This window comes from Bufo bufo, chromosome 5, assembly GCF_905171765.1.
Source record: "Bufo bufo chromosome 5, aBufBuf1.1, whole genome shotgun sequence".
NCBI lineage: Eukaryota > Metazoa > Chordata > Amphibia > Anura > Bufonidae > Bufo > Bufo bufo.
The window spans coordinates 158094790-158117812 of NC_053393.1; the positions used below are offsets into that span (position 1 = coordinate 158094790).

At 44.7% G+C, this 23023-nt stretch overlaps 1 protein-coding gene across 2 annotated transcripts in view; it reads right to left on the reverse strand.

Annotated features, from left to right (window-relative positions):
• RMC1 (regulator of MON1-CCZ1) overlaps positions 1 to 23023 on the reverse strand; it is a 39841-nt gene that overhangs the window by 14293 nt on the left and 2525 nt on the right. For both annotated transcript variants that reach the window (XM_040431903.1, XM_040431902.1), the window contains 15 exons: positions 22918 to 23002; positions 13382 to 13438; positions 12648 to 12734; positions 11454 to 11594; positions 9966 to 10066; positions 8581 to 8670; positions 7081 to 7186; positions 6887 to 6998; positions 6686 to 6730; positions 5610 to 5663; positions 3194 to 3322; positions 3015 to 3121; positions 2776 to 2895; positions 1828 to 1905; positions 510 to 614 (listed from right to left, as the gene is read on the reverse strand). In XM_040431903.1, coding sequence (XP_040287837.1) covers positions 510 to 614; positions 1828 to 1905; positions 2776 to 2895; positions 3015 to 3121; positions 3194 to 3322; positions 5610 to 5663; positions 6686 to 6730; positions 6887 to 6998; positions 7081 to 7186; positions 8581 to 8670; positions 9966 to 10066; positions 11454 to 11594; positions 12648 to 12734; positions 13382 to 13438; positions 22918 to 23002 — 1417 coding nt within the window. The remainder of the gene's footprint in view (positions 1 to 509; positions 615 to 1827; positions 1906 to 2775; positions 2896 to 3014; positions 3122 to 3193; positions 3323 to 5609; positions 5664 to 6685; positions 6731 to 6886; positions 6999 to 7080; positions 7187 to 8580; positions 8671 to 9965; positions 10067 to 11453; positions 11595 to 12647; positions 12735 to 13381; positions 13439 to 22917; positions 23003 to 23023) is intronic.

A 23023-nucleotide genomic window follows, 5' to 3' on the forward strand; every position in this document is an offset into this window, starting at 1 on the left:
ACATTGATTATCATCAAACTGATAGCACACCTTCACCTCCATTCTACGTCTAGATACTGAGACCCCTCCAAATGGTCATACCTTCATCTGCTAGGCTTAATAATGCTGCTAATGTTTTTTATAAATGTATGTTTTAATGTAACTGTGAAGCACTTTGGGCAACAACATTGCAATTAAATGTGCTATATAAATAAATAAATGTTGAAATGCATTTCTCACTCTATCAAGCTTGCCATGTGCACTTTTTAAATTTGATCAATTGGTTAGTGTAATGTTTACTATCTATACTCACTCCAAACTGTTACTCTGCCCAGTCCAGCCTTTCCACAGTTACTCCAGCCACTCAACCCAGTTACTCCGCTCACTCCAGTTGTAGACTACTGGTGGAGGCAAGAACACTTCACACCATTTCCCTATAAATTGTAGCATTTCTAGTAATGTATTGTGCAGTTCTCAAGAGGGACTCAAAGCAAATCTGGACTTTCCTTGAACCTTCTAGAAGTACATACCAGAGGCTTGGAGTCGCTGAGCACGTGGTACTGCAGGAACTGATGGAGCATGTAGAAGAGGTTGTGCTGCACCAGGGTTTTGATTACCAGCTCATATAAATAGTGCTAGAACAGAAAAATAGGGGCTGAGCACCATCTTGAGATATAAAAAAAGAGTCATTATTCTACCAGTAGGTAATGTCATCTATGTACCTCATGCCCGAGGGATGAAACTGCAGGTACCACTAATATGCATGCACATACACACCTATATAAACGTGTGTTTCAACAAGATGGACCCAATTTGAAATCTCTATATCTCTGCAACCAGGAACTGTCAGTCACAAGATGGTGACCCCGCAACACAAGGCATTCTGTGTTCTTCAGTTCAGCAGGACTGAGTCCACAATTGTGGTGCAGTGTGCGTTTCAATGGCGTTTTGGCATTGATCCGCCAATGCTACAGTGCATCAGTCGCTGGTACAGACAATATGAGGAAACAGGCCGTTCTAGTAAAAGGAAGAGCTCAATATGATTGTGCACTTCACAGGAAATTGTGAGGGGATAAAACCTGATAACTCATTGCACAGTTTGTAACTTTTGGGTTAATTCATGTTGCCATTGTGAAATATACTACTTTGAAACCTGGTCCATCTTTTTGAAACACCCTTAAATCACCATTTATCACCATTAAACGATGCAATCAGATAGCCCACCGTAGACCCTAGCCACGTGAACATAACCACTACAGTTCCCTACACAGTGGCTTGCCAAAAGCAATGCTGTGAACTGCCAGAGGGATCTCTGTCCCTTTGTCCTTGAGATTGTTGTGGGTCCCAGAGGGAATATATGCATATTTTATAAAATTATTTACTAATTTCTAAAATTAATTATAGTCCAAAACTGCGTTTACAGTTCTGCGCTCGGACACCCCCTTTCATTTTCACTACATGGGGTTACTGCACAGAGCCGGGTGTAAAAATACACTTCTCAGAAAGAAAAGCACAAAAGCAACCTTTGTGTGGACCTGGGGTCATTTGAGCTCTGAAGCTTGCAGAATTGAACTTGTAGTGCTTTGTATTACTTCTAGGAATTCACTTAAAGGGAACCCATCACCCGCTATATAGTCTAGTTCCAGACCTGTTGATTTCAGCAGGTTGGTCACTTTTGAGCTGTCAGTCAGTAGTTTTATAGTACTGACATGCCAAACCTCGAAGAGCGCGATGAGAGTCGGATGAGGCTTGCCGATCCTTCCCTCCCCCACCTCCTGACCCTGTCAGGTTTCTTAAAGTACAGGTAACAGGTTCCCTTTAAATCAGCAGAGAGAAGCTTATACGCACCTGTACAGGAATCTGGAATTGGTTCAGAGAACGGATGTACTCCATGAGAACAGCTATGATGAACTTATGTGGCGCCTCCTAATCAGAAGAGAAAAATGTTAATATTGCAATCTACTCCTCACACATATTTGTCTTCTTAGTGAAGATGAAAATGTCTTATAAGTGATGAAAATGAAGAAAACCACCACACACAGCCTAATGAAAAGCGCTCTCTGGTCGTGCGAGCAATGAACACTTTCTCCTGGACATTTATTCAGTAGGTGGCGATGTCATTTTATCATAAATGTCACATGTAATATGGATTGATTTCATTATCTGCATGCTGTTTTGCAGCTATTCATATTGATTCTATAACCGACTCATTTTTGGTTAATTTGCCATTCATACCTCACATTTGTGTAGGATTGAGGGGGGAAGGGGGGGGCAGCAGAAAATCCCCAGATGTATGCTTCCAAACCTGTCCAAATGCCACTTTCACACGGTCAATATGTGGCCATTAGTTTTCGTTCATATTTGTAAGCCAAAACTAGGAGGGGGTCCTGCAGAAAAGTCTAATGGAAGGATTTCCATCTTCTGGGTTTGGAACCACTCCTGGTTTTGGCTTTCAAATACTAGAAAATACGGACCAAATTTTGACCGTGTGAATGTGGCAAAAAGGTTGAGATGGGCCCAACACATGCCAATAAAGTGGCTGATGTTTAGGAAGTAGACCACGTGTCGGTATACTTCACTGTAACTGAAGAGTGGTCAGCTTTAATACAGGGGACCCTACAAAAAAAGGTATTGTAAGAAACAGTTGTGCATTTATACAAAGATAGAGAGATGGGTGGATATGAGATAGATACAGATCAATAAATAGATAGAATAAGCTGGACCATACATTTTCACTGCGCGAGATACGTCGCAGCCTAGCCTCTGTCGGTATTACTTTCACGTAAGTTTACTCACTTTCAAGTCTGTAAAGACAGACAATACGTGGGTGTACATATCGGACTGATCTATGACCGCTTGTCCTCGCACGGGTCTCTTCACAAGTGCGTTACTTCTCCCCTGACTGCTCTCCACAGCCTGCAGCATAGAAATCAGTTTAACTAAACCTTAATAGATATCCAAAAAACAATGCAATAGTCCAATGGTATCTAGCAGATCAGAAGGAAAGAAGGAACGTTTCCCGTAATCCAACTCACCAATGTGTAGCTGTGCTCAGCCTCCAGATATTTCTTGTATTCGCTGTTGAGCTTATCGAAGACGGTGGCAATGACAGGCAGGGGCGCTCTATCCTTCTCTGATAAAACTGAAGAACACAGCCCATTAGCAGAAAGCACACCTCTGCCGGGGAGTACATTGTATGGAGGCCAGCACTTACTCTGTGAGCAAACCGATAGAATCACAGATTTACAGTCTTTGCGCTGAAGCAGGAAATCCATCAATCGACCTTTGTCTGTGAGCAAGTGAACAATCGGCTGAAGTTTCATGCGCAAGTACCAGAGGTATCCTGTGTATATACAACAAGGGGGTGAATTACAAATCAGGGATGCCCAGTCACAGGAAATACACATATACTCCATAGATCAATCAATCTTCAGTACACGGTGCTCCAGGCTCTGGTGTGAGGACAAGGTAATACGTCATGAATCCAGGTCATCACTGGCCAAGTATCATGAAATAGCCAAGATACGTTGTGTCTGCATTTCTCCCCATTGTCAAGATCTTATCTTCATGTCATTGAATGGAAACATTCTTGTTTAAAGGGTATGGCTACACTGGTCATGGCTAGGATCGCAGTGGCATCGCAGGCTAGCGGTGTTCCCATAGAAATCTAACTCTTAATTGGGAGGTTCTGTCCCCAATACTCTATAGGCCTCAGTAATTGCAATTTATATTCATGTTGCCAGTGAGCTTTTTGTTGCTTTTAGACCCCTTTTTGTACCTTGAAACTGCACCAAAAAAAAGAAGTATTTTTCTAAAAGAGCTAATGGCTTCTAGATCCTGAAGGATGGAGCTTCCTACATCTAACGTGTGGAATTTCTCTTCGCCTTCAGATTTTGGATTTTCACAAAAGGAAGGAACAACAATCTCCTGTCTCTGAAAATCCGACATCACTTTTGGCAAAAAAAAAGAGAAAAACTCTAAAAAAGAAAAAAAAAAAAAAAAAGGGTCAAACATTCTTAGGGCCTGAATCTCGCTCACCCTGCAGGCAGAGGTTACAACAACCAGAAAAAGGCCTGACAACACCAAGTTCAGGTCCCATGCGGACACAAGTAGTCTTAAGGTAGGTCTTTACCTATCTGCCCCTTTAAGAAATCTGATAACTCAATTTTTATTTCAAAGACTGAACACTCAAAGAATTGGGACGTAGCCCTTTGTTAAATCCTGAATGGAGAAAACAACATTTTCTGCAGAAACCTCAGATTGATTACACCACAAGCAAAATCTCCTCCAGATTTTTGAATACATTTTGGAAGTTATTTCCTTCCTGTTTGCAGACATAGTGCTAATCACTGAATCTAAAAGGCCTTTAGATTTTAATGTCAACCTCTCAGATTCCAGGCTGCTAAATGTAAACTTTTTTATCTGTGGATGGAACACTGGGCCCTCAGACAACAGATCCTTTACCCAGGGAAGGACCCAAGGGCTCTGTACTTAGAGAAGCTTCAGGAGGGGAAACCACTATTTTGGCCACAATTATTTTGCCCTTTCTTGCCGAATCTTCTTCACAACCCTGGACATGAGTAGCAAGGGAGGAAATGCATATGCAAAAAGAAAATCCCATTTCTGGGATAGTGCATCCACCCCCACATTTCCATTGTTGGGATTACGTGGGCAGCACGGTGGCTCAGTGGTTAGCACTGGTGCCTTGCAGCGCTGGGGTCCTAGGTTCTAATCCGACCAAGGACAACATCTGCATGGAGTTTGTATGATCTCCACGTGTTTGTGTGGGTTTCCTCCGGGTACTCCGGTTTCCTCCCACACTCCAAAGACATACTGATAGGGACCTTAGTTTGTGAGCCCCACTGGGGACAGTTGGATGCTAATGTCTGTAAAGCGCTGCGGAATATAGTAGCGCTATATGAGTGCATAAAATAAATAAATTAAGGGAAAAGAGTTTTGTTGCTGTGAGAATAACTTCTCCCCACCTGGAAGGGACAGGAAGACACCAAGGAGGAGCCGGAGCCTGTCCCTACCTGGATGGAGGAGGGTTATCCCTCATCGTAATGCCATCGTGGAGGATGAAACGAAATATATATCACCCCCTTTCCCCATATTAAAAACAAACAAAAAATAATAAAGATCATTAGCTCCGCCACGTCCCAAAACACCCAAACTTAAAATATAAAAAGGTATTTTTCTTATTTTCGCAGCTTCACTTCCCAAGAAAAAAAATTTATTAAAAAGTGATCAAAAAGTCATACACACTCCAACAACTACAGATCGTCCTGCAAAAGATAAGCGCTCATGCAGCTCCATAGAGATAAGTATAAAAAGTTATAGGGGTCAGAATTTGGCGATGTAAAGTTTCTTTTTTTTTTATTTTGAATTTTTTTCCAGCCTCCCACGACATCATATCTAATATAAAATGGTGCCGATAGAAAGTACAACTTGTCCTGGAAAAAAAAAAAAAGCCTTCATACGGGTATGTTAACAGTAAAATAAAAAAAAATAAAAAACTTATGGCGCTGGGAAGGCAGGGAGTAAAAAGCGGTAAATCACTTGGTCCTTAAGGGGTTAACAATGTAGAGAATTTCCAAGATATTCAAAGAACATGGAAAAGGGAGTCCTACCTTCACTAGCACTTATGATGATGTCTGGCTGAAAAACAATCCAGGAAGAGGAATCTGTTCCAATGGTTAAGAACATGTTCAATAACATATCCAGATAATTCTACACAATGCAGTAAAGCAGAGATTTACCTTGAAGCTCCAGGGCCCCAATGCTGAATATACCACAAGGCCCCAACTACCATGTACCATTTATAACACTGGTGTCTTCTTATGTAGCAGTGACCATTGGGCCTTCACAGGCGGCAGGGCCAAGGAACAACTGCTACCTCTGTACCTCAACAGCTAACACCACATCCCCAGCAGTAGATTTGTTTTTTTACTTTTTCTTGTCAAATAAAAAAATAAAAATAAAACATAAGATGTAAGTATGTATAACAGAATGTGTGTTAAAGGGGTTGTGTCATCACAAACTATGGGGGCATATCGCTAGAATATGCCCATATTGTCTTATAGGTGTGGGTCCCACACCTATATCGAGAACAGTGCCCTGAAAGTGGTAGAGAGCGCACGGCGCATGCGCAGCCGCCCTCCATTCATTTTCTATGGGGCCACCCAAAATTGTGAAGCACTGTCTCGGCTATTTCCATCGGGCCCATATAAGAGAACGGGAGTGGTGGCCTTTCATGCGCGGTGCGCTCTCATTCACTTCTATGGGGAGCGCGCTTGCTGGTGGCTGGACCGGAGACCTCTAGACCGTTCCCGATATAGGTGTGGGTCCCATTGTCTGAGATGAGACAACCCCATTAATACAGAAAACAACATCCTGTCCTCTAAATGTGCAGATGTAAAGCTGGCCATACACAATAGTCTGCCAAAATTCAGCAGGGCTGGCCAACAAACTAATGTGTATGAGGGCCTACTGACTCTCCCTGGACAGCAGGTGCTGGGGGACAGAAGGGTCAAGCATGTTGGATTTCAGAGTGTTCAGCTGCATGTCAGAGGCATCTGGCAGCGGCTTTCACCTCTCCCTCATTCACAAGACATGCATGCTTGGCCGGGGCTAACATGCATGTGTATGGGAGAGACAGATATTGCACAGCTGGCTTAAAGTCATGCCCGATAGCTTTAAAGGATACAAAGTTTGCACTGTATAGGGATCTGTCCGGCCACAGCTGATGGACCTGCAGAAAAACAATGTATGAATGTTTAAATGACATTCCTGAAAGGTGGGGCAATCGCTGGTTACAATGCTGCCACGATGTGGAAATGGCACCGCATGGCAAATGTCACGATTATGTTTTGCGGAGCTTTGGTAGCCTGGGTGCAGACGTTCCTACCTGCTATAGGTATTTGGTAAGGATGTATGGAGAGAGCAGGAAGCACTGGCTGATGCAAGGTCACTGTGCCATCAAACTCCCCCCGTAAGCGGATGTCAAAGATAACAGATGTCTGAAATATGAAGACAGCGGACACGCGCTGTTAACCTCTATCAACCTCATTACTAGGTTTATTAATATATGCTATTATTTACCTCTGTATCTTGGTGATGGACAACGACCAGGTTATCAACGACATTCAGGGCAAACTTTCCTGTTCTGTTAAGTTTCAAGATGTGCATCTTTTTACATGGACCTTCTCTAAGATGGAAAAGGACACAAGGTGAGGAATTTATTAAGAGCAGCATTTCATACGCCAGTGTCCATCAGTCGATGGGGGCATAAAAATGCCTGCACAGTATTATTAAAGGATATGTCCACTCTGTTGGATACTTTTTCACGGTATTATCTACCCAATCTATTTAACTTGCTAAATATATAAATCATACTCCAGAGCAGCAGTCACAGTTCTGTCTGAACAGTAAGTCACCTGAGTAAGGCTACTTTCACACTCGCGTTTTGGGCGGATCCTTTATGGATCTGTAAAAACGGATCTGTTACAATAACACAACAGTCTGCATCAGTCATGAACGGATCCGTTTGTATTATCTGTAACATAGTCAAGACGGATCAGTCATAAACTCCACTGAAAGTCAATGGGAGACGGATCAGTTTTCTATTGTGCCAGATTGTGTCAGAGAAAACAGATCCGTCCCCATTGACTTACATTGTGTGCCAGGCAGCGTTTTGGTGTCCACCTCCAGAGCGAAGTAGAGACTGATCGGAGGCAAACTGATGCATTCTGAGCGGATCCTTTTCCATTCAGAATGCATTAGGGCAAAACTGATCCGTTTTGGACCGCTTGTGAGAGCCCTGAACGGATCTCAGAAACGGAAACCAAAACCAGAGTGTGAAAGTAGCCTAAACTGTATGCAGTGATTCAGCTGCCAATTAAAAGGGTTTTCCGGGGCTTATATACTGATGACCTATCCTCTGGATATCTGGATAGGTCATCAGTATCTGATTTGTGAGGGTCCAACACTCAGGACCCCCGCTGATCAGCTGTTTGAGAAGTAGTAGCGCCGCGGTCTTCTCTCTGCTTTCCTTAGTCCAAGTGACGTCACGTTCATCGGTCACATGGCCTAGGAGCAGTTCAGCCCCATTCAAGTGAATGGTGTTGAGCTGCCATACCAAGCACAGCCGATATACAATGTATGGCTATGTGCTTGGTGAGCAGGGAGAAGGCCGCTGCCTTCTCACACAGCTGAACGGTGGGGGTCCTTGGTGTCGGACCCCCATGATCAGATCCTGATGACCTATATAGAGGATAGGTCATTAGTACATAAGTTTCAGTGAGGAACATAAGTATTTGAACACCCTGCGATTTTGCAAGACAAATAAATTCTTTAAAAATCATACAATGCGATTTCCTGAATTTATTTTTTTTATTCCGTGTCTCAGAGTGGGAATGCACCTATAATGTGAATTTCAGACCCCTCCATGATTTCTAAGTGGGAGAACTTGCAAAATCGCAGGGTGTTCAAATACTTCTGTTCCTCACTGTATATAGTATATATGTATATAAGGTTGTAAGCAAACAGAAAACATGTTACAAGGAGAGACGGGTAGCAGAGCTGAAAATACAAGATGATTACCGAGGTAAGTGGTAGAGGACGACCTCCGCTCCTGGGCTGCTAGTGGCTTTTGCATGATGTCTTAGGAACAGAACATAAAGTTGTCCATATCTGAAAATATGAAAAACAGCAAATAATAAGCATGAGCTGTTTGCCAAAAATACCAATATAGGCACAACACTATCCAAGATGAACAAATCTATAGTCCGTGATCAGGCTGCCCCCATACAGTATAACGTCTCCTTGTGGCTGCCCCCATACAGTATAACGTCTCCTTGTGGCTGTCCCCATACAGTATAACGTCTCCTTGTGGCTGTCCCCATACAGTATAACGTCTCCTTGTGGCTGCCCCCATACAGTATAACGTCTCCTTGTGGCTGCCCCCATACAGTATAACGTCTCCTTGTGCCCCCATACAGTATAATGTCTCTTTGTGGCCCCCATACAGTATAACGTCTCCTTGTGGCTGTCCCCATATAATATAACGTCTCCTTGTGGCTGTCCCCATACAATATAACGTCTCCTTGTGGCTGTCCCCATACAATATAACGTCTCCTTGTGGCTGTCCCCATACAATATAACGTCTCCTTGTGGCTGTCCCCATACAATATAACGTCTCCTTGTGGCTGTCCCCATACAATATAACGTCTCCTTGTGGCTGCCCCTGCCCCCATACAGTATAATGTCTCCTTGTGGCCGCCCCCATACAGTATAACGTCACCTTGTGGCTGCCCCATACAATATAACGTCTCCTTGTGGCTGCCCCATACAATATAACGTCTCCTTGTGGCTGCCCCATACAATATAACGTCTCCTTGTGGCTGCCCCCACACAACATAATGTCACCTTGTGTTTTTTTTCTTTTAAATGGGTATTTATCGTGATAAATTTATTAATATCGTTATCGTCTGAATATTTTTGATATCGCCCCAACCCTATGTTATACTCTGGAAAAACAATTTAAGAAAACTTGCTATAGGGATTTTGAGGATGATAATACTGATCTACTTACTGACAGGCAACATTTGTCTGATTTACTCAGAAATAATATTACACCTAATGCTTTATCAAATGGGCTCCTAAAAACTGTGCCAAAACAAGGGACACGTACAGCAATGCAAGCCTAGTAAAATATAGGCCTCCCTGTCTTAGGGCCGATTCACCATGGTGGACGCCGGAAACACGGTCCAGTGTCAGCTACATCTCCTATGATGATGTAAATACAGTACAATAGACTCGCAATTACATATGAACTGGCCATATCCTAAAACACGATGATGTAGTGAGTCGGCCGGGAGATGCAGCCAACACACGGGCCGTGTTCCCAGGCCGACCATGGTCGAGTGAATCAGCCATTATACTCACGTTGTACTTTTCACACCTTTTATCATTTACTTAACACTCACATAGTTGCCATTGCTATGTCTCTCTCAGAAATCTTTGCCATCTTGACTGTAGACGCTGGCAGCTCTACCTCAAACTTCCCCATTTTTGCCATTGTTCCACTCTATGAAAAGTCGAAAAATAAAATCATTTCAACCGAGACTTATTACATTGTATGGTTGTTACATTCAAAGTTCAATATACCAACGGCTAAATGTTAAAGGGAATAGGTCATCAGAAATGACCTAGTTTAAATCAAGTTTTTATGTTCAACATATTTTTATGATTTTTTTTTATTTTTTTTCCATGTCGCCATCTATATTTAAAAACAATCCTGAAATCCTGCAGTTTTTACACTGACCCCCTGAGCCTCACAATTGGCTGAAAATTTCTGTTCTGTAAAGATCACGTCTCAGCAGTCATCTCATTATTATCACAGGTAGAAGTACATTCAAAAGTACTGCCTATAAAACATCCCTCATTCACACAGGGCATGTCTATGGGTTCCTGTGGGTCACGTGGCTGCTGTAAGGCATCTCTATAAATGCTGTTAGCAGCTTTGCCACCTCAGTCAATTTAAAAGTTTGCTCATTTTTACATTTTTGTCAGCATATGTATCAAGAAAGTTCCTGGTGGTATTTTTTTTATGTATAGGAAAGCCCAGGAGACCGTCAGCTATCTAAAACAAAATATATAATGTGCAGTACACAGGCCAATGACCTACATATGCTGTATATAGATATTTAATAGAATGTCCACTGTATACCGCCAACATAGGCTACTTTTACACCTGCGCTTTCCCTTTCCGCTATTGAGATCCGTCATAGGATCTCAATAATGCGGGGAAAACATTTTCGTTTTGTCCTCATTCATTGTCAATGGGGACAAAACTAAACTGAAGGGAACGGAGTGCACCAGAATGCATTCCCTTCCGTTTCATTGTGTTCCCATGATGCACTCAAAAGCGCTGCAAGCAGCGTTTTTGAGTGCGTCCTGGGATGCGGAGCAAGACGGATCTGTCATGAAACACAATGTAAGTCAATAATGCCGGATCCGTTTTCTCGAACACAACGGATGCAGACGGTTGTATTATCATGACGGAGGCGTTTCTGCAGATCCATGACAGATCCAGCAAAAACACAGATGTGAAAGTAGCCATACAAATGTCAATAGTGCCTTACTGTCACACGAGCGGCAGCCTTCTCCGGCATGCTGTTCCGGCCGGTGAACAGCCCGCCGAATCCGTGACGCCGGAGGTCCGCTCTGGCCCCACTGACTATACTGGGGGCGGGCCGGAGAGCCGGCGGTAGCACAGCAAACACGCCGAGAGGCGGTCGGAATAAAACTACGACATGTCGCACCTCTAGACACGGTCACCAAACCTAAATGGAAAAAGGAGGCTGAGGCGGCCCTAGATGAGATACTCCTACCGCATTATCCATGAATGGAGGACTAGACTGGCACCTGTCACAGACCAGGGAAACACAGGAGATCAGAGGGTCCAGGCTCACCCTGAAATGAAATGGCTGCAGCACATTGCAGAGGCTGGCAGTAGACAGCAGGACCACACAACTCTCTGGACAATACATGTACCAGTTCACATTGATATTCTGACTCTTCAGGAGCTTTACAGACCGCTTCTCTGCCAGTACCTGAAATAATCACAGTTTAATGGGACAAATGAACGGTAGAAGAGGCAACAGTTACTAAGTAATGATTGATGTGATGAGGAGAACAGACTAGCTAGAAGAGCCTGGAAACATCAGTGACATAGTCAGGCCACCGGAGTATGAGGTCATCTGTCTTGACATGTGAGCTAACCGGTCTATATTTTTACCAGTCTGTAGGTCGTTCCCATACAACCATAGATATGCTTAAGCAGAACTGGTTATTTTATCATTTTAAAAGGGTTCTTTGCTTTGAACCATCCCTTCTTGTTAGAAGAGCCCTTGACAATAAGGTAATCAGAAAATGTCACCCGATAGGACCCCAAGTATCCTTGCTGGTATCTGTGGAGAAACCTGGCAGTAAGTTCAATTTCCCAGCAGCGCCACCACAGGAGAAATCAAGCATTACACAGTGCCCATTAAAATCAATGCGGTGTCTGTGTAATACAGGATAGGTCCTCAGAGCGAGAGAAGCTCCAATCTGGCCAAGAGAGAAAGTTCCCGAACAGAAGACCCACTTCTCCCTCTATTAAGGAAATACCATAATAGGATATATGAAAATGGGGTTTCAAAGTGGTCTACCCATTTACGGCTAGTTTCACACTAGCGCTAAAATCGTCCAGCAGGCTGTTCTAGCAGAGGAACAGCCTGCTGGAGTATATCGCATTCATCATAGCTGGAGCATATCGCATTCATCATAGCTGGAGCATATCGCATTCATCATAGCTGGAGCACCGCCAGGCCCCATTGTCTACAATAGGACCAGCCTGTTTCCTGCATTAGTGCGGAGATTCGACCAGACAAATATAACTGCAAGCACTAATGCTGGAAACAGGCCAGATCCCTGCCGAGTCCCATTATAGTCAATGGGCTCCAGTGGGGAAAGGTAGCATCTGGCTATCCCAGATATGATGAAGTCAGGCAGTGAAACTAGCCCAAGTAAAACAATCTACTTTCTGCCAGGATGCAGGTTAAAAGGACTATGGCAAAGTCACCCCACCTGCAGGAGAGCAGTACAAAATGCCACAAGAGCCATACCTGATAGAACTCGATTCCTTGGTCAGTAACGAATACAATTTCTGTGGCACTGGTCCAGCAGAATCCCAGAATCTTTGCATTTTTTGCCTTGAGAAAGAAAAGCAGATAAGACATTCAGCACCAATATCTGGTTAAACACTGCGTCATCCATGTCCTTTGTAGATCCTGCTGTGGCAGCAGTATATGGTACTGGATAATGACATCCACTAGGGGCCACGTTATGACCAAAGCCCCCTCCCTACTTATCTACTCTTTGTCATCACATCCGACTCACTAATTGTGCGTGAATATTAATATTTTCGCCCTTATCCTCTTACTGCTTTCTCTGCTCTCTCTCCATAGAATACACATACACGTTTGGCCAGGTACAATCCATGGCATATCCACGTGCAACACATAAGAATTTGGAGGGTCATTTATTAAGACCGATATTTCTGTAAGTAAATGACCCCCTTAGAGAAAGAGAAAGAGAAAAAAAGATGTAGACATATACAGTGTATAGATATATGCATAAATAATATAGTCTACTGTAAATGCCGAGTTCAGGCCATGTACACTGATCACAGTCTGCACTACACTGTGGGCTCAGTATGGCTACAGATATCATACATATGTTCTCCTCCGCGGCTACCACGAGCAGTATCTGCTGAAAACCATTTACCCTAAGGCTCTGACCCTTAACAAGGAAATGTATAGAAGATGAAAAGTTGGTAGTGAGTTTATGGCCGGCTTACCTTACACTCCTGGGAATATTCCAGCTGAGAATAATCCTGAATTACATTGATAAAATCCTGTGGATCATAAAGAAATTAAGAAACTCAAAAGACAACTCCCATATGAAAGTGCTAGTAATAGGATTTCATGGTAACACGTTCTTTCTATATGTGTATCTTGATGGAGCTGTCCACAGATCTTAGGCTACTTTCACACTCGCGTTTTAGCTTTCCGTTTGTGAGATCCGTTCAGGGCTCTCACAAGAGGTCCAAAACGGATCAGTTTTGCCCTAATGCATTCTGAATGGAAAAGGATCCGCTCAGAATGCATCAGTTTGCCTTCCGATCAGTCTCCATTCCGCTCTGGAGACGGACACCAAAACACTGCCTGCGGCGTTTTGCTGTCCGATTGACGAAACTGAGCCAAACTGATCCGTCCTGGCACAGAATGTAAGTCAATGGGGACGGATCCGTTTTCTCTGACACAATAGAAAACGGATCCATCCCCCATTGACGGATCCGTCTTGGCTATGTTACAGATAATACAAACGGATCCGTTCATGAAGGATGCATGCGGTTGTATTATTGTAACGGATCCGTTTTTGCAGATCCATGACGGATCCGCTCAAAACGCGAGTGTGAAAGTAGCCTTACTCATAATCATGGGGCCTCTACTAGTGCTTCTACACTTCGACGGGGACAGACTGAAAAACTGATGCAAAATAATAATAATAAATAAATATATACTGTATATTCCTGCGTATAAGACTACTTTTTAACACATGAAAATCTTCTCAAAAGTCGGGGGTCGTCTTATAAGCCGGGTATGGCGGGCGCTGCAGTGCCGGGACGCCCGAATTATCAACAGAGAGAGCCCGCGCTATTGCCTTGTATCTCCAGCAGCTGAGAGCTGCGATGTAACCCACGGCATATGCCCCCCCTGCGCTGTATCTTGTATACCGCCCCCTGCTCTGTACCTTGTATGCCTCCCCCCCTGCTCTGTACCTTCTATGCTCCTTGTACCGCCATCCTCCCGGCCGCTCGCATCTCGCTCCTACGCATGTGCGAGATTTCATGCGGCGAGCGTGGATACACGGGATCCTCACAGCCGCTCGCATCTCGTTCCTGCGCATGTGCGAGATCTCCGTGCGGCGTATCTAAGTGTGGCGCAGATGTGCATATGTGAATGTGAATATGAAGAATAACATAACAAAAACATGTTCAGGGTATAGGTGGCACATGTTTAGGGTCTGGGAGGCAGGACAAGGAAGGTGGTGGGATGCAGGGATGGTGGTGATACCATGGGATGGCGGTGGTACCTAGGGATGGTGGTGGGATGCAGGGATGGCAGTGGTATCTAGGGATGGTGGTGGGATGCAGGGATGGCGGTGGTACCCAGGGATGGTGGTGGGATGCAGGGATGGCAGAGGTACCCAGGGATGGTGGTGGGATGCAGTAATGTACTGCTGTGTGTTGAAAAAGGGGTAGTCTTATACGGCGAGTATATCCCAAACTCTATATTTTCAGTGTAAAAGTTGGGGGTCGTCTTATACGCCCAGTCGTCTTATACGCCGGCATATACGGTATATGTATTATCTCTCTCTACTGCAAATAATTCCAGACCGCAAGATGTGAAAGATCAGGGAACGGAGGTTACTCTAGCTTCACATCTGCCCCCAGATTCTGGTATTCTGTTCTGAGGCAGTATTTCAATAATTTTTTTATTTTCTTCCGGGGGGGGGAAATCTACGACGAAGTCCCCTGCCAGAATCTCTGCTGTAGATGTGAACCTAGCCTTAAATCACATGCAGAAATAGAACTTCCATAGACTGCAAATAACAGCATGTGAGACAGATGTGTGTGTCCTAGCAGAACATGGGCAAATCCAGCCATAGTGCCTCCAGAGGACCCCTTTAACCTTTCACACCTATATATTCTTTTCAATCCCTAATAGAAATACAGTGGACAAGCTGCAGGAGCTTTTAGCATCAGAGGCGCGCTCTTCCTACAGAGGAGCGGTCAGATAACGACCCCAGTGTGCTCTATGATCAGCCAGAGCATTCAGGACGGCTCCTACCCAACTATTACTTGGAAAAGGCACTACACCCTACAAGCTGGCTTCTGGTGGTGACAGGGCTGTGTGTGCCTTTTATTATTACCAGTCATGAACCATCTAAGCATAAGGCCCTGTTCACATTACATCAGGCTCTGACTCATACCAATGTATACTGATATAGTGGCGGACCTTACCCACTAATCATAATGTTAAAAACAATGTACACCCATTATAGGTTTTTTGTGGAGGTCCACCGTATGCACTTTCCTATAGAGTAAAAAAAATAAAAAAAATAATAAAAAAAAAAGTTTAGTGCTGCAGACATGGGCCAACCCTTTTGGCCTCCGTTGGTTAAATAGGGGGCCAGGCTACGTTTGTACTATGCACCCAGAGTTTCCCCAAGCTGAACACGGTCACAAAATGCTATGTGATCATAGCTTAAAAGGTTATGTACACCTTTGGAGGCAGTTTTTTATGATTGCATTTAACTTACGTTTGGCTAAAAATCATATTTTCAATTGGCCTTTATTAAAAATATTGAGCCATTCTGTCACATAGGGTTAACTGTTTTTCTAGCTGTGTGACTGGTACTTTCACTTTGTGCCGGTCATCTAATAACTCATCTCTAAACTACTAAGGGGTCATAAACACTTATTTAAGCCACATTCTTATCAGTAATATAACGACTGAGCGTTAGGCCTATTGCACACGACCGTATAGCTTTTTCAGTGTTTTGCAGTCCGTTTTTCACGGATCAGTTGTTCGTTTTTTGTTTCCGTTGGGTTTCAGTTTGGCATATACAGTAATTACATAGAAAAAATTGGGCTGGGCATAAAATTTTCAATAGATGGTTCCGCAAAAACGGAACAAGATACGGAAGACATACGGATGCATTTCCGTATGTGTTCCGTTTTTTTTTGCGGACCCGATGACTTGAATAGAGCCACGGAACGTGATTTGCGGGCAATAATAGGACATTTTCTATCTTTCAACGGAACGGAAAAACAGAAACTGAATGCATACAGAGTACATTCCGTTTTTTGCGGACCCCTTGAAATGAATAGTTCCATATATGGACCGCAAAAAAACTGTAAAAAACGTGAGCATGAGGCCTTAATGAGTGTTTATAAGGTCAAAGAGCAGATATAAAGGAGTCCGTCTGCTCCACATATGACGGATAAGACAGAAAATCCACAGGCTACTACTAGAGCACCTCAGCTCTGTACAGAAAAAAGGATTCCATATTTTTAATAAAGACCAATTGAAAAAGACTTACATTACTCTTACCGGTAATCGTTTTTTCCCTTTAGCCTCCACAACGGCAGTAAACATGGAGAGATTATCCCGCCTTCTCAGGGACAGGAAACAGCTTTGTGGATCAGCCCATATAAGGCCCCCTCCCTCTTACCTCTCCAGTTAGTAACCTAGTACTCAGAGATAAATGCAAGGAAGGTTTAATAAAGAACAAAGTAACAAATATCAGAGCCAGTCTGCTCTAACTTAGAAGAACATATATTTCATCAATAGAATATACACATAAGTATTTATACGTATTAAATAATGTATATCTATATATAGTAGATTTTTTTTTTTTTTTTTATTTTTTTTTTTTTAGGGGGGGAATTCCTCCTGCCGTTGTGGAGGCTAAAGGGAAAAAACGATTACCGGTAAGAGTAATGTAAGTCTTTTCCCTACGCCTCCACAACGGCAGTAAACATGGAGGAAGTAACATAGGATAACAGCCTAGGGTGGGACAACTGCAGATAGGACCCTCCGCCCAAAGGCTAAATCCCTATTTGCAGAAACATCTAATCTGTAATGTCTAAAAAATGTACATGGATTGGACCATGTGGCTGCACGGCAAATGTCCTCTAAGGAAGCTGAAGCACCCTCGGCCCAGGATGTGGCTAGGGCCCTGGTAGAGTGAGCTTTGAGAAACGGTGGAGGAGGAACACCCTCTGTCTGGTAGGCTAGATAGATACAGGACTTGATCCATCTTGATATTGAAGTCTTGCTGGCCGCTTTTCCCTTCAACATGCCCAGGTATTGAATTAGAAGTTGATTAGTCTTCCTAATCTCCTTAGTGGCTTCCAGGTATTGGAGGACACATCTCCTGACGTCCAGGTTATGAAGAAGTCTCTCTTTTTCGTTCTTTGCCTGAGAACAAAAGGAGGGAAGGATAATTTCCTGTTGGCAGTGAAATTTTGAGACTACCTTCGGAAGGAATTCTGGAGCATGTTTTAGCGTGATCCTGTCGTCTGAAATGGAAAGGTATGGAGGCAGGATAGAAAAGGCTTGTATTTCGCCTACTCTTCTGGCCGTAGTGATGGCTAGCAGGAATGATGTCTTAAGAGTAAGAATTCTTAAGGGTATATCTGTGATTGGCTCAAATGGAGGGTACATAAGCTTGGACAGTACCAAGCTTAAGTCCCAAGGAGGCACTAGGGATCTTAACCTAGGGCGAATCCTGACGGCCGCCTTAAAAAACCTTTTTATTATTTCCATGTTAGCCAGTTTACAGTCCATAAATACACTCAAGGCTGCTATCTGAACTTTTAGTGTACTTACTGCAAGGCCTTTATCCAACCCTGCTTGGAGAAAGTCCAGTATGAGGGACATCTGAGGTTCTCCTGACGGGTCGTATTTATCCTTCCCGAAGAGCAGAAAGGATTTCCAGGCCCTTAGATATATTTTCGAGGTGACCGGTTTCCTACTAAGAAGTAAGGTGGAGATCACTTTCCCGGAGAAACCTTTTTTCCTCAGGATGTTTCTTTCAGCCTCCAGGCCGTCAGACGGAGTTGGGTGACTTGAGGATGAGAAACCGGACCCTGAAGTAGAAGGTCTGGGCGAGGAGGGAGGATCCAGAATTCTTCTCCTGCTAGAATCTTCAGGATCGGAAACCATGATCTGCGGGGCCAAAATGGAGTGATCAGGATGATTCGTACTCTTTCTTCCAAAATCTTTGCTATGACCCGCTGTATGAGGGAGAATGGTGGGAATGCATATAACAGGACTGGTGGCCAGGGTACCGAGAGCGCATCCACCTTTAAGGGTTGATCTTCCACTGCCAGAGAGTAGAAATTCGGAACATGTTTGTTTTTTCTTCTGGCGAACAGGTCGATCTTCGGCGTTCCCCACCTGGAACAGATCTGCTTGAATACCTGAGGGTTTAGTATCCACTCTCCTGCGTTTAGCTGGTCCCGGCTGAGGAAATCCGCCACCTGATTCTCTTTCCCTCTCACATGGGCTGCTGAAAGGGACTGAATATTCTTTTCTGCCCAACTGAAGATTTTTCTCACCACCAGGGCTAGCGATAGCTTTCTTGTGCCGCCCTGTTTGTTCAGGTACTCCACTGTTGTAGAGTTGCCCGACAAGATCTTTACATTCCTCTGCAGGAGGGAGGGTGTAGTTTGTTGGCTTATCTCCCCCGGACGAGGGTTCTCCATATATCTGTCTGGTGGGCAGGTTTTTAACTCTAGACTGTACCCCTTTTTTATGACTGACAGAACCCATGGAGAGGCCTGGATATTTACCCAGGCAGGATAGAATTGGGACAGTCTTCCTCCCACTACGCTTTGGGCGTCATTGAGTAGAGGTGTGGGCCGATTTGTCAGGGTTAAACAGGAACCCTCTGCCTTTACCCCTATTGGACTGCCAGGCTGGTCTAGTGTCCCTTCTGTTTTGGTCCGGCCTACCCCGGTTCTGGGACCGAAAGGACCGCCTTTGTTGAAAAAATTTTGATTCTGTAGGAAAGCCCTTTTTTCTATCTGAAGCTTTCTCTAGAATGTCGTCCAAGGCCGTACCGAACACCCTATCTCCCTCACATGGCAGAGTGCACAGCTTGTTCTTGGAGGCTGTGTCACCGGACCAGGTGCGTAACCATACTGCTCTTCTAGCAGAGTTAGAGAGGGCAGCAGATCTGGCTGAAAGCTTCACTATGTCTGCTGACGCGTCTGCCATAAAATTAGCGGCCTGTTTTAGCATAGGTATAGAAGCTAGGATTTCTTCTCGTGGAGTGCCTGACTCTAGATGTTCCTCCAACTGTCCCAACCAAAGGCCCAGGGTTCTCGCCGTATAAGTTGCAGATATCCCTGGTCTTAGAGTGGCCGTAGAGGATTCCCACATCTTTTTAAGGAGGTTTTCACATCTTTTGTCCATCGGATCTTTCAGAAGGCCGAGGTCTTCAAATGGAAGGGCAGTTTTTTTGGAGATTCCTGCTACTGGGGCATCTACTTTAGGGGTCTTATCCCAGGCCACAGAATCTTCTTCCGCGAAAGGGTATTTTCTCTTTAACCACTTAGAGGCGGATTGTTTTTTCTCAGGGTCTCTCCATTCTGAGTGTATTAAAGCCCGGATGTTAGGGTGGACGGGAAAGACTCGTTTTTTCTTGTCCCCTAATCCAGCAAACAATTGGTCCTGTACTGAAAGGGGTTCTCTGGGCTCTTCCAGGCTTATTGTAGCCCTAATGGTTTTCAGTAGGGAATTCGTCTCCTCAACTGAACAGAGAGGTTTACCGCCTGCTTGATCTGAAATATCCGAGTCAGACCCAGAGGAAATTTCACCTTCATCCAGGTCAGAGTCCTGCACATTAGAGACTATGGCTCCTGAGGTAGATGGTCTGGGAGACAATGTAGATAACTTAGCTTCTACAGCTGCACCCACTTCTTCTCTGATTATGGTTTTCAGACTTTCAATTAAAGATGGGGTCTCCTCTGACACAACCTTGTCACAACACTTTTGGCACATAGATTTCTTGTATGTACCAGATAGCGATTTCTTGCACATTACGCATTTTTTCTTCAAGGGTGGATCCTTTTTTGAGGATTCTTTACCCTGAGAGACACAAAATTGGAGAGGAAAGTTTTATCCTTAGTCTCTAAAGAGAAGGGTAAAGAACCACCACCAAGGAGACCCCCATACAGGATAAGGCACCCTGTTATTTAGTAATGGGAGGAGGCTTACCGGGCTAGAGGGCCTGGAGGAATCTGTGGGCCGCCTGGGCGAATCGTCAGCTTGCTGGGACATTCTCGGGAGAAGAGCGCAGGAGCTGCCTGGAACGCCGGCAGCCGCGCTCCTTTACTTCCTGGTTCCCACTGATGACGACATTATGCTCCGCCCCCCCCGCGTCACGCGCCGGCCTCCGACGTCACATAGAATTCAACTGCCGGCGCGCGCGCATAGGGGAAATGTGTGGGGAGCGCTCCCAGGCCCAGGAACGCTCCCCCGGCTCGCAGAAACAGGGCCGGTCCGCACTGGACGCGGGTCCAAAGCCCGGGGTGGCCAGCAACGCTGGGCTTAAACCACAGGGAAGGAGGAACTTCTTGCAGAGTTCCGCGACCCTATCCCCTGCCTCAGCCCTCCGGCCAGAGCCGGGATAACAAACCGAAAAGGCTGGGCGCGTGACTGATCCGGCAAGTCCTGACCTTCTGAGGGACAGGAAAACAACTGGAGAGGTAAGAGGGAGGGGGCCTTATATGGGCTGATCCACAAAGCTGTTTCCTGTCCCTGAGAAGGCGGGATAATCTCTCCATGTTTACTGCCGTTGTGGAGGCGTAGGGAAAAATAATGTTTAGCTCAAAATAAGTACAATGCAATAAATAAATGCCCCAAAAAGGTGTACAGCCATTACAAAGGTATCCTATCCTTCAGGGAAAGCGGCTCCAGGCATTCACCAAACTACTGAGACCTCCACAGTGCGGATAAGATTTTCTAATCCAAGGTACCCCGTATGGCAAATGACTGCTACCCAAACAACTACCTGACCTAATCAAAACTGATTACTGCCTGAACTCAGACTCTGTAGTAATTGTATTACAATAGCTCAGTCCTAGACCCCAGCCCCCATCTAGGGCTGAATTTTTTAACAGAATGGCCGAGATCCTTCGCCTGGAAAAAAAGTGTATATACTAAAAGGCATTGCTTAGCCAAGTTTACCAAAATTTGGGACAAGTGGGTAGAATTAGGGCCAAGGCGATATAGCTTGGCTTATGGATCATTTGGCTGATTTGGATTGGATTTGATGTATGAAGATGTCCTAATAATTATCTAAATGTCCAAGGGGAATGTATGTACCCATTCATGTATCCTTTGATGTGCATTTTTTTTTTTAGTTTATATGTACATTGGAGAAAAATTGTTAATTGTGAACTAAGTGTCAAGATCTGCACAGCGGCGCCCAGGGATCTCACTGCACTTACTATTATCCCTGGGCGCCGCTCCGTTCTCCCGTTATGTCCGGTCACTTGGTTATAGTAGGCGGAGACTTAGGGGACTGTTATAGTAGGCGGAGTCTGCCTTTGTTCTCCTGGGCGTCTCCTTCTCCTAGGCTGTAGCGCTGGCCAATCGCAGCGCAGAGCTCACAGCCTGGGAGAAAAAAAAAACTCCCGGGCTGTGAGCTCTGCGATGCGATTGGCCAGCGCTACAGCCTGGGAGAAGGAGACGCCCAGGAGAACAAGGGCAGACTCCGCCTACTATAACCAAGTGGCCTAACATACCGGAGGCCATAACAGGAGAACGGAGCGGCGCCCAGGGATAATAGTAAGTGCAGGGAGATCCCTGGGCGCTGCTTTATATGTCATGACACTTAGTTCACAATTTTTTGCCAGATGAAAGGTCCTCTTTAAAAAAACAATAGCTCAGTCCTAGAGAGCAGATACTGGAAGAAAATGTCTCGCTATATATATATAATACCAGTGCTGTATTCACCAGTAATATCTAGGTCACCAATCCCTAGGGTGAACTGGCTTAACTTTTTATCACAAAATAGTAAAAAACATTAAAGGGGTTTTCCAAGATTCAGGATAGGTGGGGGTCTGACACCCAGGAACCCCTTTGATCAGCTGTTTTGAGAAGGCACCAGCGTTCCTGTGATCACCGCAACCTTCTCTCAGCTCACCAAGCAGAGCGGTGTACACTGTATAGCAGCTGTGCTTCGTATCGCATACACTTCTATGGGGCGATACCAAGAACAGCCGCTATACAGTGTACGGCACTGTGCTTGGTAAGTTGCGAGAAGGCTGTGGCGCTCATAGGTGTCGGACCCCCAACGATCAGATACTGATGACCTATCCTGACGATAGGTCATCAGTATCAAAATCTTGGAAAACTCCTTTAATTATCTTCAAATGTGTCACCCCCCTTATCCATGAACCAGAGGGATAGCACACTATAATGAGGCGGCACCGGCAACAAGTGCGGTCCTGGCACCTACTGTAGTCATGGTGGAGAGTCCCAGGTATCCAGATAGTCCGCTGAAACTGGTGACAAAATCCAGGCAAGTGATAGGAACTACCCTGATACACACTGCAGGGGGGGCTATATATGACTTACTAAACCTGGTCACAGAGTGCTCATCCTGCCAACGGTGACCCCGTCCTGAACTTAACCCTATTCTCAGCAACCCTGAAACGCATTGTTTCGCTATTAATGGTCATCACAGGACATGGATAAATCTGGAGGGGTCCACTAGGGTGTAAACAGGCTGCATATGGCAGATACTCACCACAGTCTTATTGGTCCTTTGTACAGCTAGAATTTTGTTGCCCAGAGAAAATTTGATGCACTTCACCTCGCCCTTGTCTTCCATCCTATCAAGAAAACACAGTGGG